A 19,611-nucleotide genomic window follows, 5' to 3' on the forward strand; every position below is an offset into this window, starting at 1 on the left:
AAAAATGCAGCTTTAGTGTGAAAATCAGAATGTTTGTTGTGGGGTAGTTGTGGTGCTCGCCACGGGCAGTAAAGCCCCGGAGCAGGAAAGTGCTTGGCATTTGAGCAGTGAGGTGGGCTGTCTAAAAGGAAAGTTTTAAAGTATCCAGGAGACGGGAATAATTATGTTGCACATTGCACTCTGGTTTTGATCTTGCTGCACAAGCGTGAGTGAATGTGAAATTAGATCCTATCCTTACAGAAACGTTCCAGATCAGTTTCACTTGATACGGTTTTGCTTCCAATATTAGAGATACACTTGTCCCAGAGCTTTGAAGTTTGAACTACTTCCAGTGTTGTACTCCATAAATTCCCCTATCTCACTGGTGCCTGTACAATAACACCGAGCCTCCTGAAGACACAAATGTGGAGGCGCTTCTTATTTGTGGGGAACACGGTGTTCCCTGGAGCTGTTAATCTCAGATCTGTGCTCTCCATGGCTTCTTGTGATCAAAAGCTGTGAAATGCTGCTCCAAAGAAGCACTGGTAATGTTGAGGCAAGGGGACACTCTTCCCTGAAGCTTTTGCATTAAAAAAAGTTTTGGACATTTTTCAGTTAACTGTTTATATCATGGTTGGAAGTTAGTTTGAACTTTTAAAAACCCAACATCATGTGATCTTTCAACTCATACACTGCTGAATTAGAAGAAGAGAAGCCTTTATTTATTGCTGCCAAGCTGTTCTTTTTTCAGTTGCATTAACATGAAATATATTTGGGCATAAAAGGTGACAGCTCCTTTTCATGGCCTCTTACTGTATTTTTGGTGTGGCTGGTCAGATGCTTTTATCTCAAGCTTTGTTATTTGCAGTGGAAAAAAAAATCAGAGGATTTAAGAGAGTGATAGGGTTTGCAGAAAAAGTAACATTTTCACACAGTACTTGGTGCTGCTCAGGAAATGGGATTTCATGCTGGCAAAGCTCTGTGCTTGGTTGGAGCTCCTGTTGACAGTGATGGGATTTGGGATTCCTCCAGCAGCTGAGCCAACATACCACCCTCCTGTGGCACAGGTATTCCTTGGAATAGGGACAGAGGAGCCCAAGCAGCAGGCTGGACCTGTGGGAGCAGCTCAAGCGGAATTCCCACGCCAGGACCCATCCTGGATAGGACCAGAATGTCTGGCATTTGCCTGGGAGGCTCGAGGTACTTGGAAAATCGATCATCTGAAAGAAAAATCTCTTCATGAAATTGGGAAGGGAAAACATAGAGGACTAGTATGGTATAAAGTCCAAGTGTAGCCTGTGATGGATAGGAGCAGGAGAACTTTATAGCTGGCAGTTCAAGGAGAGGATTAGAAATAAGAACAGCAGAGCAGTGTTTGATTTAACCCTTCTTGTAGCAACTTTTAAATAGGACTGAGAGCAGAAAATAATCCTTGTCTGCTCCTCTGGCATTGGCAGGAAAATGCCAAGGGAGCCGTCTGGGACAGCTGTGTGGGACAGGTTCTGCAGCTGCCTGTGCAGAGCCAGCTACAACCTCTTGATCTGCTAGTGCTGGCATTAACTACTTCAATTTTCCCTTCAAGGACCAGGAATCTTCTTTAACCCTACATAAGTCTAAAATTGCAGAACTGGAAGTTGGAAGGGCCCATTAAACGAGGCAGCCTCCTCTGCCCTCAGGGGGATTGTTCAGGGTGAACTTTGTGATTGAAAAATAGGGATTTAACCAATTACACATCTAGTAGTTTCAGTTCATCCACCTCTGCCTCTGAGATCTGTCGTCTCATCTCTCTTGGTAAACAGCATGAATGGATTATCAAGTTTCATTCTCAGATCATCTGCAAGGCAGATCTGTGCAGAGTTTGTATCTTTAAGCGAACTGGGGAATGTGGGTCTCTTGCTACCCTGCGGCTGAATATTTTTAGGGAAGGCGTACAGGCAGCCCAGGCCTAACTCCTATGAGGGGTTCAGTTCGTGGCACGCGACCTTCAGCTGGAGTGAGGAGCTGCACTCGGGTTTGGTGCGAGCTGTCGGTGCCTGCGAGCCGCGCGGATCCGAGGCGGTGCTGCCGGCAGTGATGTAATGTCACCTCCCGCCAGCCGCCCCACCGCGGGGCATTGCGCTAATGCGCGGGCGGCTGCGGTTGTGCCTCCATTCCACGGGGCCGGGAGGGCTGGGAGGCTGCCGCAGGTGTGTCCGTCCGTCCCTGGGGTGTGTACGTCCGTCCCGCCCGCCGCCCCGGGATGGCCCTGGCCGCGCTGGCGGGCAGCGGCCGGCAGGGGGAGACCGCGAGCCGCGCGGCGCCGGCGCCGCCCCCGTCCGCACGTGGCGTGCGCCCCGCTGAAAAGCCGCGAGCGGCCCCGCACCCGCTCCTCTCCTCTCGGCTCCGTCATTCCCGATAATTCCCGCTCCGCCGCCTCCCGGCCCGCTCTGCCCTCCGCTAGGGTGCGCGGCATCGGCGCTTCGCATCCTCCCCTGTATCCCGCAGCCCCGGGCGGCGGGTGCCGTGAGAGCCACCGCGCATCCATGGCACTGCGGCGGGGACCAGGTGCATGCAGCTGGCGCTGACCTGTTGCAAGAGCCGGGCTTGTCTTGGGGACCTTTTGTCTGGATCTTTTTTCTATTTTTTTTTTCCCCTTCTTGACGGGGGAAGTTTGCTCCCTAGCCTGTGGCCCGGCTTCCTCCACACCCTTTCCTCCTCCTTTTCCTCCTTTTTTCCAGGATCCGCTGCCTGGGGCCAGAAGAGGTCTCCCTCGTTACCCCCGGCCCAGCGCTGGAGCTGGGGGCACCCCGCGGGCTCTGGGCTCGCCCTTTCCCGCGGCGGCGGGGCGGCCCCAGGAGCGCGGGGAGGCTCCACGAGTGCCCCGGGCTGCCGGGCTGCCACCATGGCCAAAGTGGCGGCCGAAAGTTGCGGGGCAGCGCCGGCCGAGGACTTGTCCAAGGTGTCGGACGAGGAGCTGCTCAAATGGAGCAAGGAGGAGCTGATCCGCAGCCTCCGCCGCGCCGAGGCCGAGAAGATGAGCGCGATGCTGGACCACAGCAACCTCATCCGCGAGGTGAACCGCCGCCTCCAGCTCCACCTCGGCGAGATCCGCGGCTTGAAGGTAGCGGGGTGGGCAGGGTGGGACCCCTGAAGTTTGTGCGGTGTCTCCGCGTCCCCCGCCCATCCCGCCGGGTGCAGTCTCGTCAGGTGGATGGTCTGGGAGGAGCTGCTCCCGAGAACCGCATGAAAAGTGGATGAGGAATGGGGTGAATAGCGTTTGATCCCGCTTAATAATCAAGTGTCCGGCTAAGAGATGACCTGCTATTCAGCAGGCTGTGGGGCACAGTTGGTTTATGCTCTGCCCCAGTGTTTTTTTGGGGTTGATAAAAACGCTGAAGTCTTGTCAGCTTTGTGTTAGACTTCATTGGTTTTGAGTGAGGTGTAATGTTCCTGAAGTGCAGGAGAAATAAGGGTTTGTGTAGCTCACGCTGTTTTCTGTCACTATTTTCAGACGACTTAGTCTATCAGGCAGGCTGGTAGGCTGCTGGAGAGAGCTGGTCATTTCTAGGGTGCAGTACCGTGTGTGGCAGGGTTTGGGATGAGCAGAACCAATTCCTAATTTATTGATGTCTGAAAAGGCATCTGGTAACAGATCGCTGATCAAACCATTCTCAGTTGTGTGTTTGTGTACGCTGCAGTCACAGGCAGACGAAGTCTGTAATGGAAGTCTCCCTTCTTAATTTCACTCTCTTGGTGGATGAGAAGCTTAGTCCCTAATGCTTCCTTCCTAGTTCTGAGAACTGGGAAGCAAGTATGACTGCTTACAGACTGCTTACCTTGCTTGTGGATTACAGACCTAGGAAGTTACCTTAGAGTAGGCAGAATACAGAGCATTTTCTGCCTTATTGCTTTGAGAATTTTCAGGAAATTCCTTCAGTGAGGTAAGGCTGGAGGGAAGGAGAGAAGAGACAGAGATGCAGTGCGTGCTTTTTAATTATTACAGGAAAGTGCATTAGAAGTTCTTCACTTGTAGAATGGCTTTAAATGACAGAATTATTGAGGCAGTGTCTTTGATAATAGTGTAGCACAAAATAAATAGCTCATGGGGGAAGACAGTTCCTGCCACCGAAGTTTTTGTCTTCTGCCAAGTATGAGTGTGTGTGCCCCTTTGGTGATGTCTGAGGGTAAAAAAGACCCACCCGTGGCAGTGTTGAGCAAAACTGAAGCTTATATTTTAAACGTAAGTTCAGTTACAACAGTAGTATCTTTCTCCCAGTTATGTGCAAAAGTATCTGGATTTCTGCATCTTCCAGGTAACTGACCAAGCACACTTAAGATGGGCAGGAAGGAGTCACAAATTCCTCTCTCAATTCCAAACTCCTTAAGTCTTATTTGACTTCCGCCTTTTGTTCAGATGCCTCAGCTGGAACTTTCGAACTGAATCTGGGAGCAGGAGGTTTTTTTGAGCCCTGTGTTGGTATCTGGAAATTTCCCTCCTTTGTCCTGTATGAAATAACTGCTCCATGAGTAAGAATGACCAGCTGGATGGGTGTCTGCTGTTTTCTCACTGAGGAATTGTGGACTTCCATAATTTTTTTATTCCACTATGACATAATTTCAAACATCTCTCGCTAGCAGAGTTTCTTAAGGACATCTTAAGGCCTCTTTGAGATTTTTTTCCCATTGTCAAATGCAGGTTGAAATTATTAGAATTCTAAGTTATTTTGAGGCAAAAATCAGACAAACACAGGCATTCATGCACCTAAATCCAGTGGAGCTACAAAAGCTTCCTTTTCTTAGGAAACTGTGCTGGAATGGTGTTTCCATAAGACTGACTTTTTAACAACTATGGCTAATCTCTAGTTGTAATGTCATTCATAAGGAATGAATATATAGATGATGGGAGGAAGATAAATATGGTCACAAGTCCCAACTAGAAGGACAAAATACTGAAAATGTTTTTTTATGCTGTAGTAATACCCTGAATGTTTTTACTTCGGAGCATTTGCTGCTTCAGACTGTTCCTCACTTAGGGAAGGGCATAGAATCATGTGCTTCGTTTTTGTTAGGGTTGAAAAATCTATTTAGGCAGATTATTTCCTTTCTGAGTGGTTGAGACAATCCTGGTCAAGTGATGACTGGCAAGGTTTTTTTATGCCAATCAGAAACAAAATCCAGCAAACCCCTATTTTGAAAAGATCTCTAAAATGGTCGTCTTTATATGTGATTATGCTTTAGGGAATAGGGAGTATACATGTTAATAATTAATTAAAGAGAGATCACAATTTCTGATGTACCTTGCACTTTTATTGAGCAATAACTCACAGGTGAATATTTCTAATGGGAGTGAGATCATCTTAAGAGCACTTACAATCTTTGCCCAGTTTGAGAGCTAAATTACTCTGATATTTAGCATTAAAATTAATTAAGCACCTGATCCTTTTCTGAAATTAAAAATTAGCTCCAAGTTAAGGGCAGTTTTTGCTGGACAACAGCTTTGTTTGCTTGAAGTATGGTGCTGTTACAACATGCCAGATCTACACATGGAATTATTTATGCCTCACGGGAGTACTTAAATATGAGTTTGCAGCAGTGCTGTCCACTGGCCTGGGTAACAGTTTAGCATCAATTCCTTTTGACACTCCTCTGTCATGATAATCTTTCTTTTAAAGGACATCAACCAGAAGCTGCAGGAAGATAACCAGGAGCTGAGGGACCTTTGCTGCTTCCTGGATGATGACCGGCAGAAGGGCAAGAGGGTGTCCCGTGAGTGGCAGAGGCTGGGCAGGTACAGTGCCAGTGTCATGCACAAGGAGGTGGCCTTATACCTGCAGAAGCTGAAAGAGCTGGAAGTGAGGCAAGAAGAAGTGGTGAAGGAGAACCTGGAGCTGAAGGAGTTGTGTGTGTTGCTGGATGAGGAGAAGGGAGGAGGGGCAGGCAGCCGGAGCTCTATCGACAGCCAGATCAGCCTGTGCCAGCTGACTGCTACCAGTGCCTACATCAGAGATGTTGGGGATGGCAGCAGCACTTCCAGCACAGGCAGCACAGACAGCCCAGACCATCACAAGCACCACCCAAGTACCAGTCCAGAACACCTGCAAAAACCTCGGGGGGAAGGAAGCCCTGAGCACCAGAAACACAGAAGCATCAGCCCAGAGCACCTGCAGAAGCCCAGGGCTTCTGGCAGTCCTGATCATCACCTGAAAGGGCTGAGCCCTGAGCATCACAAAACCATTGTCAAAGTACCTGAACAACAAAAGTGCAGCAGCAGTCCAGAAACTATCCCAAAGCACATTTTGAGTAGTAGCCCTGAACACTTTCAAAAGCAGAGGCCTGGTGGTAGCCCTGAGCATCAAAAGCACACCGGTGGCAGCCCAGATCACCTTCAAAAGCACACGCCCAGTGGAAGTACAGAGCACCTGCACAAGGTGAGGGGTACGAGCCCAGAGCATCTCAAACAACACTACGGAGGGAGTCCAGAACACCTCAAACACCTCAGCGGAGGCAGCAGAGAAGGTACCCTCAGGAGACAAGTGACAGATGAGCTGTCCCCTCACCACAGGAGTTTGTACAATGGAATGAATGGTGGGTCAATACTTGGAGCAAAAGCTCACTTTGAGAATTGCTAAGGTAGTTTCGGTGTTATTCCAGCTCTTTCTGCAGCAGTAATGATGTTTGGTGTGAAACGAAAAGCAATGAGTCTGGTGTCACCATTATTCCTTTAGCAGATTATTTAATTGGAGCACACATGTTTGTCTATCCAGCAGGTGTGGGGTAGATTAAAGAAATAGGGGAAAAGTGCATTTTGAGTTTTGGTGTAGGGTATCAAGGAGAAGCTCTCAGCCCATACCCTGCTCTGTGGTTGGTAGATGTAAACTGTTTGTCCCTGGGAGGATTTGTGTTTGCATAAGAGAGGACTTGCATTATGTTTCTTGTCCTGCCTGTATCTGAGTCAGCAGAGTGGAGGTGAGTGTCTCCAGTTTAATTTCCACCTTCCTAATCTGCCTTGTCTGTAGCTTTAAAGACTTTAAAATTTCCTGTTTATTGATTGAAGGCTTCTTATATTGTTTTCCATAAACTTTGGAAAATACCCCAGATGAAGAGTAGGTTCAATAGAAATGAATCTGAAAGCTCCTAAAGCTTTTCAAAGCCTTGAGCTTGCATATTTTTAATCATAACAAATTAAATATGTAGGAAGATTAAGAAGGGGGTTCTTTGCTGTTATTACTGCTGCCTTTTAGAAAGGTTTCCAATACATGGCTAGTTTTTAAAAGCTGTGTATCCTGACTGATAGAAATAAATTATTTGTCTTAGGAGAGTCACAATGTAAGTATTGTGTTATTTTGAAAACTACAAACTGTACAGTTATTTCTGCTGTAGAAATAACTAATTTTAGGCTTAGCAGAATTCCTATAGCCTGCTGCCTTTTATTTCTTCCATGTGCTTTGGGATGTTCTCATGAAGGTGATTAGTGTCCTGGTTGAAAACCCTTTTCTCCAGACTTCTACACCTAGATTTGATGACAAACTCTGCAGAAAATTATGATTTTTGCCGTAGAAAATTGTCTTGGATGGAATTTATGTGTTTCCATTTCATAATCAGCTGTGAGAAGCTGTGTTGGCATCAGTGGAAATGACCACTTGGATCTCCTTGTGAGATGGGTGCTGTCCTCAGAATTTGTCACACTGGTCCAGTTACCTCTTGGGATTAACTTGCACAGTGCCTTCAATTATCCCCTCTCTGCAGGGGAAAATCCACATTGTTTTCAGTGAAATGTGTATTGTTGACAGGGGTGACCAACTTCAACATGATAAGTGTAGACTCATCTTTTTAAAGATTTTAGAATGATTAGTAAGGTGTGTGACAAATACATGAAGAAGAGTAATACAGAAGCTGTTAAAGTTGGCCTTGCACAACTTCCATTAAATGCTGTATTTTTCTCCATTCAGTTCTTTGTGTTTACTATTGACCTTCCATAAGTAGCATGAAGTATGGAACCAGACTTCCTAACAATGACTTTTTTTTTGCACCCATGATGTTCATCACTCCACCACAGTTTATGTAGGAAGGTGATCCAAGGTTTGAAGTATGTATTTTTAAAGCTCACTCAATTGCAGGGGAAGTAAGATGTGTTTTTTTCTGCTGCCAGCACTGCAAGCTTTCTGTTTGTTTGGTGATTTTTTTCCCCCAAGTAGCCTTGTTAAGAACCAAATTCCTAACAGTGCAGTAAAAACAGTTGTTACTTTATTCCTGAGCTGACTGGCATCCTTTGTGCAGCATATTTCAGCTGTCAAAAGATTGGACTCAGGCCACAAGGTGCTGGAGAGGCCAGATGGTGCTTTGGGACACTCTTTATTGACTTTAATCAGAGCTTTGCCTGCCCTGTGCTTTATATAGTCACTTTTACAGAGAAGTCCCCTTTGGTTTGACAACTTCTCTCGCCAGAATGTTGCCAAACCTCTCTCTTTTTTTTTCATATTTATGTAATTTGATGCAAGCTTGAGGTTTAATTCTGACATCTGACCTTGATGAAACTTGGTGAGACTCTTGACAGTTCTGCTGTGAAGGAAAGGCTTTAAGCTTCAGGGAAATACTTGTTCTTCACAGCAAGGCTGAATCCTTCTGGGTATTTTGTGTTTTGATTTTGTCAGCTACTGTGAAGTTGTGGGCAAGAATTAATGTGGAAGTGGTAGAAGTGCTGGTCATTATAACTTGTTATTGTTATGAAAATAATGTATAAATGTTAATTTGGATGTTCTGTGTGTACCTGACCCTGCCAGCTGAAGCAATAAAAATCCTGATCTTGTTGTAAGGAATCCTGAATTGTAAGGAATTCTGAAATTGTGACATTGGGAGATAGGAAATGGCCTGGAAACCTGGCCCTAAACTCTGATGACCAATACACAAGGACAATATTTTGATTGTGATCCCAAAGTCATCAGCAAGAATATTATATCACATTCATGGAATCCAGTTTGTTTTCAAAATTGGAGTGCCTCTAGCTGGCAGATGTAGATGTGCACCTCTGTGTCGTGAGTTTGCAGGGCACTTCTAAACTTGCTGTAGTCCTTGTGGACTGTTATGTGAGCAGCAAGAGTGGTGACCTAAATGATGTTGGTGACCCTAAATGATGAATAGCAGAGACAAGGCCATTCAAACATAACATTTTGATATTTAAATGAGTAAAATACAATCTTTTAACTACTTAGAAATTTTCAGAGTCAGTACAAGCCTGTCCCATCTTCCTTGGTTTGAAATGGACTCTGAATCATGTCTGAGAGAAGTTAATTCCTTTGAATGTCAAACCTCATTCCAAAAGTACTGTGCTCTCTACCTGGACCTGATGTTCCTAACTGGGAGCATGTTTGTGAACAGCCTGGCTGTTACTGGAGAAATGGGAGCTCCTAGCAGATCCCATTTACCTGGATTTGTGATCCTCTCAGCACCTGGTGACCACAGGGAAGCGGTGGATTCCAGAGGGTGCTGTTACCTCTCTCAGAACTGGAGCTGTAGGTAAAGACATCATGTGGGATAGATCAGAGGTTTGCAGCTTCCTGCCAGACTGGAGCTGCAGTCAGAGCAGTTGCAGTATAATATTCCAGTGCAATCAGAAGTGAGATGTGCAGCTGGAGCTGCTTTGCAGGATGTTTATGCATTAATCATTGGCCTCCATGCATGTTTTAAGCTATGTGGGAAATTACCTCAGCCTCTCATTCACAGGCACAGCTGAAGGAATAAAGGATAAGGTGATCACATTTCCTTTCATAATTCTTCTCATCTTCTATGCTCAGAGGTTTGATCTTGGTATTTTTTCTTGTATGACATGCCAGCTTTCATTTATAAGATTTATAAGGTTTTAAAAAAAAACCCCTCTACTTCATGGTTCTCCTGCGTATTTTTCTGAAAAGTGTGTCCTTAGCCTTTGGAGTGACAGAAAATGGGATGGGAGAGCTATATTTGGCTGGGTGCCTGCAAATTGAAAACACATGTATTTAATTCTAGAGGTTTTAACCAAATAAAACATGATAACAATCTTTTGCTATAATCGCACCTAAATGTTCTGGGTAATGAGAACAAAGGTATTTGGGATAGAAAGATGCTGAAATTAGATGAGAAAATACCAGCAGTAAAAACATTGTGAGAAGAGACCATTAATGCACCCTGGAAGAGTATGTGACAGAGTTTAGCTGTGACACAGATATCTGGGGTGTGCCTCTGTAAATTGATCTGCTTTCATCATTTGCAGTCTAAGTGTTGGTTTTTTATCCAAGTTATTTATTTTCAACTTTCTATTTTAACAAGTTATTTGTTTTACTGTGAGCTTTGACTTTTGTGTGAAAGGAAGGAATCTAAAGGCTTTCATGTGTGCCTCTTGCTTCTTGCTGAGGTTATTAATGAAGTCAAACTGCTGACTAACACCTCCTGTACTGCTGGAGGTGTGAGGGCTCTTACAGAATAAATGCAGCATCACCTCTCCTTGAGCTAAGGTGTTCGTAGGCTAAACAGAGACTCAGCATAAATTTTGGACCCTTTCTCTTATAAATGCACTTGCAAGAAGGAAAATTAAATTAGAAAACACTGCATGGAGTAAACAGAGGAAACTGCAGTGTGACCACAGAGAGAAAAAACTCACAACAGTGTTACTGGGTTAACTGATACCCTCTCTGTGCAAACAGCTCCACTTTGGGGAGTGGGATGATGTCATGTTTGCTTGCATGTAATGTTTCTTAAAGCTGAAATGCAAATAATCTGCCTGACATCAATGGCACTGCACAGCACTCTCTGTATGATTTGATACTGACTGCACATCTGGGAGTCTGAGGCAGCATTTCTTACTTTTCAGTGTAATCAAGGCTACAAGGATCAGTAGATTTTTTTTCCTTGACAGTATGAAGTGACATCATGTTTATTTCAGGTATTTAATTTTGAAGTGTAGAGCTCTGAAGCTTTGTCAATCAGAGTCTTTCAATTGAACTCTGTAGGTTTGATGTCAAACTTGTGAATTTGTTCCACACTGTAAGAGAATTGGGGCATGACATGTGAATATGGATGTGACTACAGCGCACTGCATTTGTTACCCAACTCGGTTTTTTGTGGAGTGATTTATCATGTCGAAAATTGTTTTTGTAGTATCAAAACAATTAACCTTCTAGAAATCTGTGTTGTAGGACTCTTGTAGGGAGAGGTTTACAATTCCATGTCCTTAACTTCACTGACAAAACTCGTTTTGATTTTCATGTTTCAGTGTGTGTGGAACATCCTTCCAGCAAAACTTGTGATATATTAATGGCAGAGTGATGCCTCTCTGTATGGAGAGTGGCCTGGTTTCACATCGCTGTCTGGACGTTCAGCACGGATTCCTGCAGGTCAGGGGCTGACCGAAGGGGCAGACAGGTGCTGGGGCAGGGTTTGTGGCACTCCTGGCTGCACTGGGATGTGCAGGGGGACTCAGCTGCACAGCCCCTCCTGCTGCAAGACTGACAACACCCCTGCACCTTCTGGGAAGTCACGGCTTCCAAGTTCTATGTTTTTTTCCTTTCTCCCTGAGGCTGCATATCCTGCTACACAGGCGACTGTTTTGCAGTGAGGACTTAATGCTAATTCAGCCGTTCTTTGGTGGAAGTGAGAGGCAGAGCAGGGAATAGAGACATTACCTTTAAACCATCTCCCTTGTACCTTGTCTCTCTGGGAGCAAGGTCTCGTTAGTCCGTGAGAGGGGAGTTATTGAGGTGGGAGAGAGTCGGTGCTGCCAGGGATTTGGGAACTAGTCCCGCAGTTCGCGCGGCAAAGCCCCGCGCAGTGCCTCCCTGCAGTGCCTGTCTCTCGTGTTTGGAGAGTCCGCTGGAACTTCCCCGACACCTGAGCCCGGAGCTCCAGGAAAGAAGGGCTGGTCAATCAATCCCAGTGCCGGTACCGATCGTATCCCCACAAACACCCTACGAACCAGCGTGTGCTCCCAACCCCTGACTGTAGTACTGGTACACCTGGGATAGAGCTAGCGTGCTGATCTGGCTTCCGTTTCCTTTATTTCATTGGGCGTTTTTGAGAAACAATGTATTTCCTGAATGGTGAGTGGGAGTTTATTATGGTGCTTACAGGGAACAGTAGAGAAGCTGATTTCTTTTTCATGGTGATTGGGTCAACGTGAGAGCCATTTGCCTTTAGCTCAGAGAGTTTACCAGGCGTTTGCACGGCTGTTAGAGCTGTCTGCCTGAAATAAGTGGTCACATTTGTGTGTTATTTTATTTTTCTTAGTGCTAGAATGGCAAATCCTCACATTAAAGCCTTGTCTGAGTCCTTGCCTAGAGAGAGTAACTTTAACCTGAGCTCAGGACCTCATGTATCAGCTCTTCACACAGCTTTTGGAGTTAGTGCTGAGAGTTTAGAGCAGTAAAGTATGGGTTTAGAGGTATTAGTGATCAAATTGTAAAATTCTCTGTAAGAGCTATGGCACTTGCAATGCAGTCAGTATATTACAATAATTTTTGGTGGTTGCTGCTTGTTTAAGACATTCAACCTTGTAGTGTATATTATGTTTACCAGTCAGAATGTCCTGGCTCTTCTGTTCACCTATTAATGTTGCTATTTTTTTCTTTAATTTTAAAATTTTGTTGTGAACTTAACAATGGAGAGTTGTGCAGGATGTGCAAGGGTTGGAGCTGAATGGGTTAAGAGTTAGGGAAGAGTGTGGCAGGCAGTGTAGTGTGGGGTTCACATTTTGTACTGCCCACACACAAAGTGCAGGGATGTTGACAGGAGTAAGGGACAGCGAGGCATTCTAAATTACAGGGTATTTAATGAGGTATAATAAAGCCTTGTGTACATAAGAGAATGACTCTGGCAATGAAGATTCATTGGCTTCTGAGCTCGTAAGTTATGTCTTAAGCTGTGCTTCCGTTTACTAATTATCTTGGGTCATATTGTCATGTGCAGAGATATATAGTTACTGAGGGAGCACTGAGAATTATCTTCAAGTCATGATCTTGATGTAAATCTTGTCTGCCTGTGCTTCTTCACTGGTCAAAGGGTGGTCTCTGTGAAGAGAATCATCTAGGACTGAAACACAGCATTGAATTTTACTTAATGCAGAAAGCAGTACAATCATCTCAGAGGGAATGAGTTATACAAGTATAACATGGGAGGCGAAGGGCATAAACTAAAGTTGTCTTTAAAAAAAATAAGCAGGAGTTACATTACTCTGTGCGTTTGTAGTGGGCTGGTAAATTTATTTTTAAGTGCTTTTAATTCTGCAAGGCACACAGAAGAGGGTCAGGACTCTGATCTGTGTCCCATGAGCATTTGGTATGCAACATGGAAATATGTGCAAATTTATTGATTGTGAATGGGAAAGCTGCTATCTTGTGTTAGGCTGTCTTAAAAGATGAACAGTTCTGTGAAGGGCTGGGAATAACAAATAGTTCTACTTGTCATTTCCGCTATAAAATTTTGTCTGCATTGTTTCTGTAACATTCATGGGGATTGAAGAAGCCAGCAGATCTGGACCTCTGTAGTTCAGTAAGAATCTGCTTTTTCTACTCTTTATTTTTTATTTGCATGATTCATGTGAACTTTACTGGTTTGTAAAAGTCCACATAATAAATTAAGTGGTTATTTGGACCAGTGAAACAGCAGTGTTCAAGCACTGTCAAGAGTAAAAGATTTGTCATAGCTGAAAAAGCCCAGTGAGCCATGTGGTAACCAACGATATGGAATGTCTCCTGAAGGTCTCCATTTTGGTACTTCCTCAAGGTTATGCAAATTAATTCCAGAGCCTTTATGCCTGTAATAGTAAACATTTCTAATCTGATCAGTAGTAAAATAGCTTCTTCAAATGTTTGACCTCAAAACTCACTACATTTCTTTCACTGGATCTCTTTAAGCTCCTGCAAGCTGTTAAAATTTGCCTTGATCGACTGTGGAGCCTGTACCTGTGACTTGGATTCAAAGGAAAATATCAGAAAATACCCTTTTTTACAAAGGGTACAAGGCTGATTCATCACTCCGTGATAAGCTCCCCCTTAGGCCAAGTGCAGAGAAGCCTGGAGAAAAGCATTGATTGCTGACCCACATCCCCTCTTGGCTTCTGAGTCTGTTTTTGGTTTACAATGGACAAACTTTAATGATGTTCAAAATCCATCTATGAATTTTGTGGTCTGCAAACATTACTGAGGACATTAAGATAAGCCTCTTAAAAATAGTGTGGAATTATGAAAAAAACCAAAAAGAACATTCCACTGGAGGCAGATGAATATATCAAGCACAAGCACATGAATGCTGGGAGGCAGAACCTGCAAGTTGACTCAGATCCTTCCAAGGATTTGAGCACTTCAACTCCTGTTGGCAGCTGACTTGCACTGCAATGGGATGCCCAAACAGAACAAGATGCTTAAATATCCCTGCTCATGCAATGCTCTGAATGAAGTCACTTGTCTGTCACTGTCATTCATCTTGTTTGCTTGGGTCCATTTTAGAAATGTATGTAACCTGAAGTTAAATTTTGGATTTTAGGTTTTTGCAGTGTCATTAAGTCCATAAAGAAAACATGACAAGAAAGCATTCCAGCAATATTTTTTTCCTAACCAGCTCTCCAACTGCCAAGACCAAAGGCTCTTCAGTGTTAACTGAACAGCAGAAGATACCAGGTCTCTTCCAGGTACAGGTGCCAAGAATTCTATCATTCATTCCTGGTGTTGGGACTTTATGCCTGGACTGCACATCTATCCATACTGCTGAATGCTGCATTGTGACCACTTAAAACCATAGCATGTGCAAATATTTTGGAGAGCTATGAAGACAAAAGGTCCTGAGTTTTTATTTAAAAAAAAAAATCCTAATATCAGCGTGAGGGTATTGGGATTTATGTGTTTTAGCTTCTCCATGAACATAATCAAATGGGAAGGGTTTTTTTTTAAACTTTTGAGTGTACTGAAATGTTATATTCAGCCTGAATTGTTGGATTGGCCGACAGCATGGAAGCGACTGGTCAGACTGTCTTGGAAGCGTGGATCCCAGAGTTCTGTGCTGTCAAGTCATTCCATAATCCTGGATTTGTCAAGAATGAGTTGGACAGTGTTCACTCATTATATTGATCACAAATACTACAAATCCATCTAGATTCATGGAATCCCTGGCTGGGAAGCTCCAAAAGGAGACACAAAAGGACTTGCATGGCCCACTTTCATGACAACTCTACAGCAATACAAATCGAAGTGTATTTACTTACCAACTGCAACCTGGAAACATGTCCTTCAGGCACAGGAGTCAGTTTCCTGGGCAACATATTCTATTCCACTTTTCCTGTTTCATGTGTTTTTATTTTTTTTAAAGTAAAAACCAAGAGTTGATTGCAGTGTCACTTTGGAAAATGGACGTTTGAAGGATTGGTGAAGAATGTTTGAATGAGAAACAATTTCTATTGGTGTTGAGAGCAAAATAGTGTTGAATTTATTATCACTGAAAAGATCTATAGTTTATATGTAGCAAACCTTGTGCTTAGTAGAGCTGCATGGAGCATGTGTATTTTTCAGTCAGTCAGTGTTAGATATTAATCCTGCATGTCACTTAAACCTAATGTAAGATTTTTGGATATTCGTTGCCCTTGCTGCAGGGGGAACAGGATCTTGACTGCAAAGATACAGTCAGGTGATACTTGTTCTCAAATTTAATGCTTAAGTGCTTTTAATACCTCTTCACTTTTGTTAGATTTTGATTTATTTGTTTGTTCAGTGCTGCTCAGAAAGATCCTGATGCACAGGAAGCAATGAAGCTCTGGAAAATCTTGGGTAAGAATCTGTAGTGAAAGATAAAAGTTACTGGTAGGTTTTTACTCTCTGGAATGAGAAAAATCCAGATAGTGTTTGCATTTTGTTTATTAGGAAATGCTGTTCCCCAGGGAACCAGGAGCATTTTCATGTCAAACACTGAGGCTTGCTGGTCTGTGGCTTTGCCCATCAGGTGTCAGGGGAGCTGGTTGCTGCCTGAACCACCTGCTTGATTTGCATCTCAGGTCATGGAACTACTGATATGGGGCCCAAATGCCAACTTTCTGTCCCATCATATCTGTGGAAACACAGTGGGAAGGGTTCTTTGGGAGAGTTTCTTCACTGCTCCACAAGTCTCAGCAGAGCACAGGCTCAGTTCAGCCACACCCAGAGACATCTGTTGCAAACATAGAGATAAGTTTCAGCAAGCATAGTTTTCTCTATTTTAATGGTGTAAATCAGAAGTGGCTCTTTGCCCTACAGATTGCAGGTCCAGTTCTGTTTCTGTGCATCATCCCTTCAGCAGTCTAAATTCAGGATTCAACTTTTAACTGAGGGCTTGAGCCAGCTCAGATCTGTGGAGAACCAGGGGTGGATGAGACTGTAGACCTTGGCTTGGTACGGATGCTGGCTTGTTGCCTGTCGATCTGTCCATGTCCTGCTCCATCTCTTTATTTTCCATGCCATGGAAGGTGTGCCCTGATAGCAAACCAGTTGGCTGGGCTAAACATTGATTATGTGGAGTTACAGGATTTTGGGGGAGAGCCCCTCACACATGGGGATAATCAGACCTTGCATCCTGTTCTGCTCTGGTTTTGTGAACATGTGTTTTTATCTATGTATTGTGCAGGAAACTTCTCCCTCTGAACACAAAGCCAAATGCTGGAAAGCCCAAACCCAAGTATAAGTCAAATCTGAAAGCCAGCAAAATAAATGTTCAATGACATCTATTTTCACAGATTCACAGCTTATTCTGATTTGGAAGGGCACACAAATATCATGAAGTTCAACTCTTTAGTAGATGGCCTGCATGGAGATTGAACACAAACTTGGTGTTATGTGCTGAGTTCATCATCAGAGGGAAAGACTGAAAATCTGTAACATATTGGTCATCAGGTTAACAACGTTTATGCCTCTTCTGGAAATAGCTTTTGCAGTATGTCTGTCCTTTTCAGGCCCAAAAGCTTCTGCTCTGTTTTGTGCTGCAGAAGCTTTCTGAGTTCCATGGAATCCTGTGAGCTTCTGAAAGTTGTAGAGCAAGTCTGTGACTCCAGCAGTGGAACTGGGGTACCCAGGGGAGAGGAGGATGTTTCTGTTTTCCTGTGCTCCCTTGCTTGCTGTGGAAAGCCATTGGAAAGCCCTTTCCTTGCTCCAACTTGTAATGTTGGAGTTTGAGTCTACCAAGAGTCCTATGTGACTGAGGAGAGAAAGCAGCTCTGCCCAGAGAGCTTGGCTGGATTAACTCACACATTTCTGGCCCTGGAGAGCTCCTGTGTGTGTGGGCTGGGATAGCATGGATGTGTGGAACATTTATTTATGTGTGTGAACACTCCCCTGGTCACAGCCCAGTCAGAAATTCTGTCCTTATGAAGGTGAGACCTTGATGTGTATCAAGAGCTGTGGGTGTGTTCTTACTCTGAGCAAATGCTTACACTTGTCAGTAGTGCCTGGTTCCCACTTGCAGCTCTTGTCAATACTTCTGGAAACAGTTTACCAGCCACACAAACAAATACTGTCGTCATCACCTGTGCATTAAGAACCATGAGCTAAACAAAAGACAAGACAGGATTAATCAGCCACCAGCTAATGCAGGTTTCCTGAGCTTTTGCTGCTGATTATTCCATTGCATCATGGCAGTTTTCTAACAGCTTTGTTCTTAGATTTGTCTGTTTTCAGCATGGTGTGAAAATTGGGGCTGAAGTTACATGCCTAGAAAACACCTTTATGAGCAATCAGCTCAAGACAAACATTTTCAATGTGTTTCCTTTCAAAATCAACTTTTAGGGCAATGTTTCCTTCCTTCCTGAATTGGGCTAATGGGAAACAAAGCTATTTTTAATTCTCTTTTGTGTGTGCAGCATTCCTGTTACAAATGATTAATGTAACTTTTGCATTTACAGGGCTGCTTAAAGGTGTCCTGGCACACAAAGTGATTCACAATGGATCCAAATCTGAAGGGCTGTGGCAGCTGTACAGAGGAAGCTCTGTTTTCTGTCCTGTTTCTCATGACCTGTTTTTACTGTTGCAGAGTAGCTGTGTAGCTGTAGTTGTCTTGATTTGGGAAATGAAGGTGCTGGTACCAACCAGGGGCATGGGCAGCTCTCTGCTGTGGATTTCAGGCTGCTCACTGGTACAATCCAAAGGAGCATTCATCTTCCATCAAAATAAAATTTGAAAATGAACATTCTTGAGCTTAAAAAAGGAGAAAACACAGTATTTTGGCAAGATGGTCATCTGGCCCTCAGCATCCATCAGCAGTGTGGCATGTTGTGACTGTGCCAGGGAGGGGGGAAGTGGTGCTTAGCAGGTGTAAATCTGCATGGCGAGGCTCAGGCTGAACATTTGTGACTTGGCAGCTGTGGAAGGGAACCACTCAGGATTTGGAGCTGTTGTGGCTGGGTGCCGTCAGACTCCGTTCTAGCAGGTAGGTGGCTGCTGCTCTCTGTCAAACTGCGGACTGAAATGTTTGTTTAAAATCCTGTGAAGCCGGGGCTGTGTTTAAGGGAACACTGGGGAAAGGGTCTCCCTGCCTGCCGAAAGCCGGAGTATCGTCGTGCGAGGACACTGCCGCAGGGTCGGTCCGAAAAGGTTTTGTGAATGACCCCGCTCGGTGCAGGGTTCGGGTGCAGAGTTCGGTGCAGGCTCTAGAGCTCCCCAGCGCTGGGCACTCTTGTGGGGAGCTGGCATTTGCCGTGCGGGGATGGCAGCCCGGCCATTCCCGGGCAGGGACATGCGCTGACAGGACTGCCGCGACGATCCTGCTTGGGAGTGCCAAGTTCCTGCAGTCGCAGCAGCTTCCTGTCATGCCAGGCAGCCGGCCCTTAGCGGCCCTTCTGAGACCGAAGTACTCTGACTGCAGTCTGATGTTTCAGTCCTGGGCAGGTATTAAAGAGACATTAGCACTGCTACTATTTTCATCTTAATTATCAACCACAGCAAACACCAGCCTGTGTGTCCTGAGCATGATTTAGCAACCTGTTAGTCTTTTAATTATCTCCTTCCTGATTAGCTTCCTCTGATTATTTGGTGGTTGAAATAAGTGTATATTTTAAAATTCTGGAGGCAATAACTTTAGAAAAAAATAATTGCTTTTTATTTTGCAGACATTTTGTCTTTCTTGCTGAAGTACAGGAACATATGGTGCTACTTCTGAGGTAGCACTTGTCTAAATATCTTTGCTTGTAAAATTTTCTGCAGAGCCATATAATTTTCTCCTGTAAAAACATTTCTACTGTATTTAACTAGTTTTATAGCTACTTAATGGGATTATCATGTTTTTATAATTGCAAACTTTTAATGGATGTAGGTCAATAAATTAAACTCTGAACCCTGAATAAGATGAATGAGCAGTAAGTAGATAGAAATTCAAAGAGCAGTAAGAAATAGTGATAATAGTATAAAGAAAATGAAATAGTTTATCAAAACACATCCCAGGTATTTTGAAAGGGTGAAAGCAGTAATTTTATTTTTAAGCTGAACTCTTGGGCTATCACTGGCAGTCAGTAGACATGGAATGCTCTAACAGTGTCCAGAATCCTCACATGGGAGCAGATTACATCTATACTTGCGTTCAGTCTGGTGGACAGGCTTCCCAAGTGATGGTGTTCCTTCTGCTTGAGCCATGGGAAGCTTGAGCCTGCATTAAAAAATGTAAACCAGCAGCACATTCATC

General features: G+C 44.2%; 1 protein-coding gene across 2 annotated transcripts in view; it reads left to right on the forward strand.

Moving 5' to 3' along the window:
- The first annotated feature begins 2,377 nt into the window (after window positions 1-2,377).
- CCDC85A (coiled-coil domain containing 85A) overlaps window positions 2,378-19,611 on the forward strand; it is a 64,289-nt gene continuing 47,055 nt past the window's right edge. The window contains exons 1-2 of one of the 2 annotated variants that reach the window (XM_062489417.1): window positions 2,378-3,079; window positions 5,631-6,543. In XM_062489417.1, the coding sequence (XP_062345401.1) occupies window positions 2,528-3,079; window positions 5,631-6,543 (1,465 nt within the window). In that variant the 5' untranslated portion in view covers window positions 2,378-2,527. The remainder of the gene's footprint in view (window positions 3,080-5,630; window positions 6,544-19,611) is intronic. The other variant, XM_062489418.1, reaches the window with a different exon arrangement.

This window comes from Cinclus cinclus, chromosome 3, assembly GCF_963662255.1.
Source record: "Cinclus cinclus chromosome 3, bCinCin1.1, whole genome shotgun sequence".
NCBI lineage: Eukaryota > Metazoa > Chordata > Aves > Passeriformes > Cinclidae > Cinclus > Cinclus cinclus.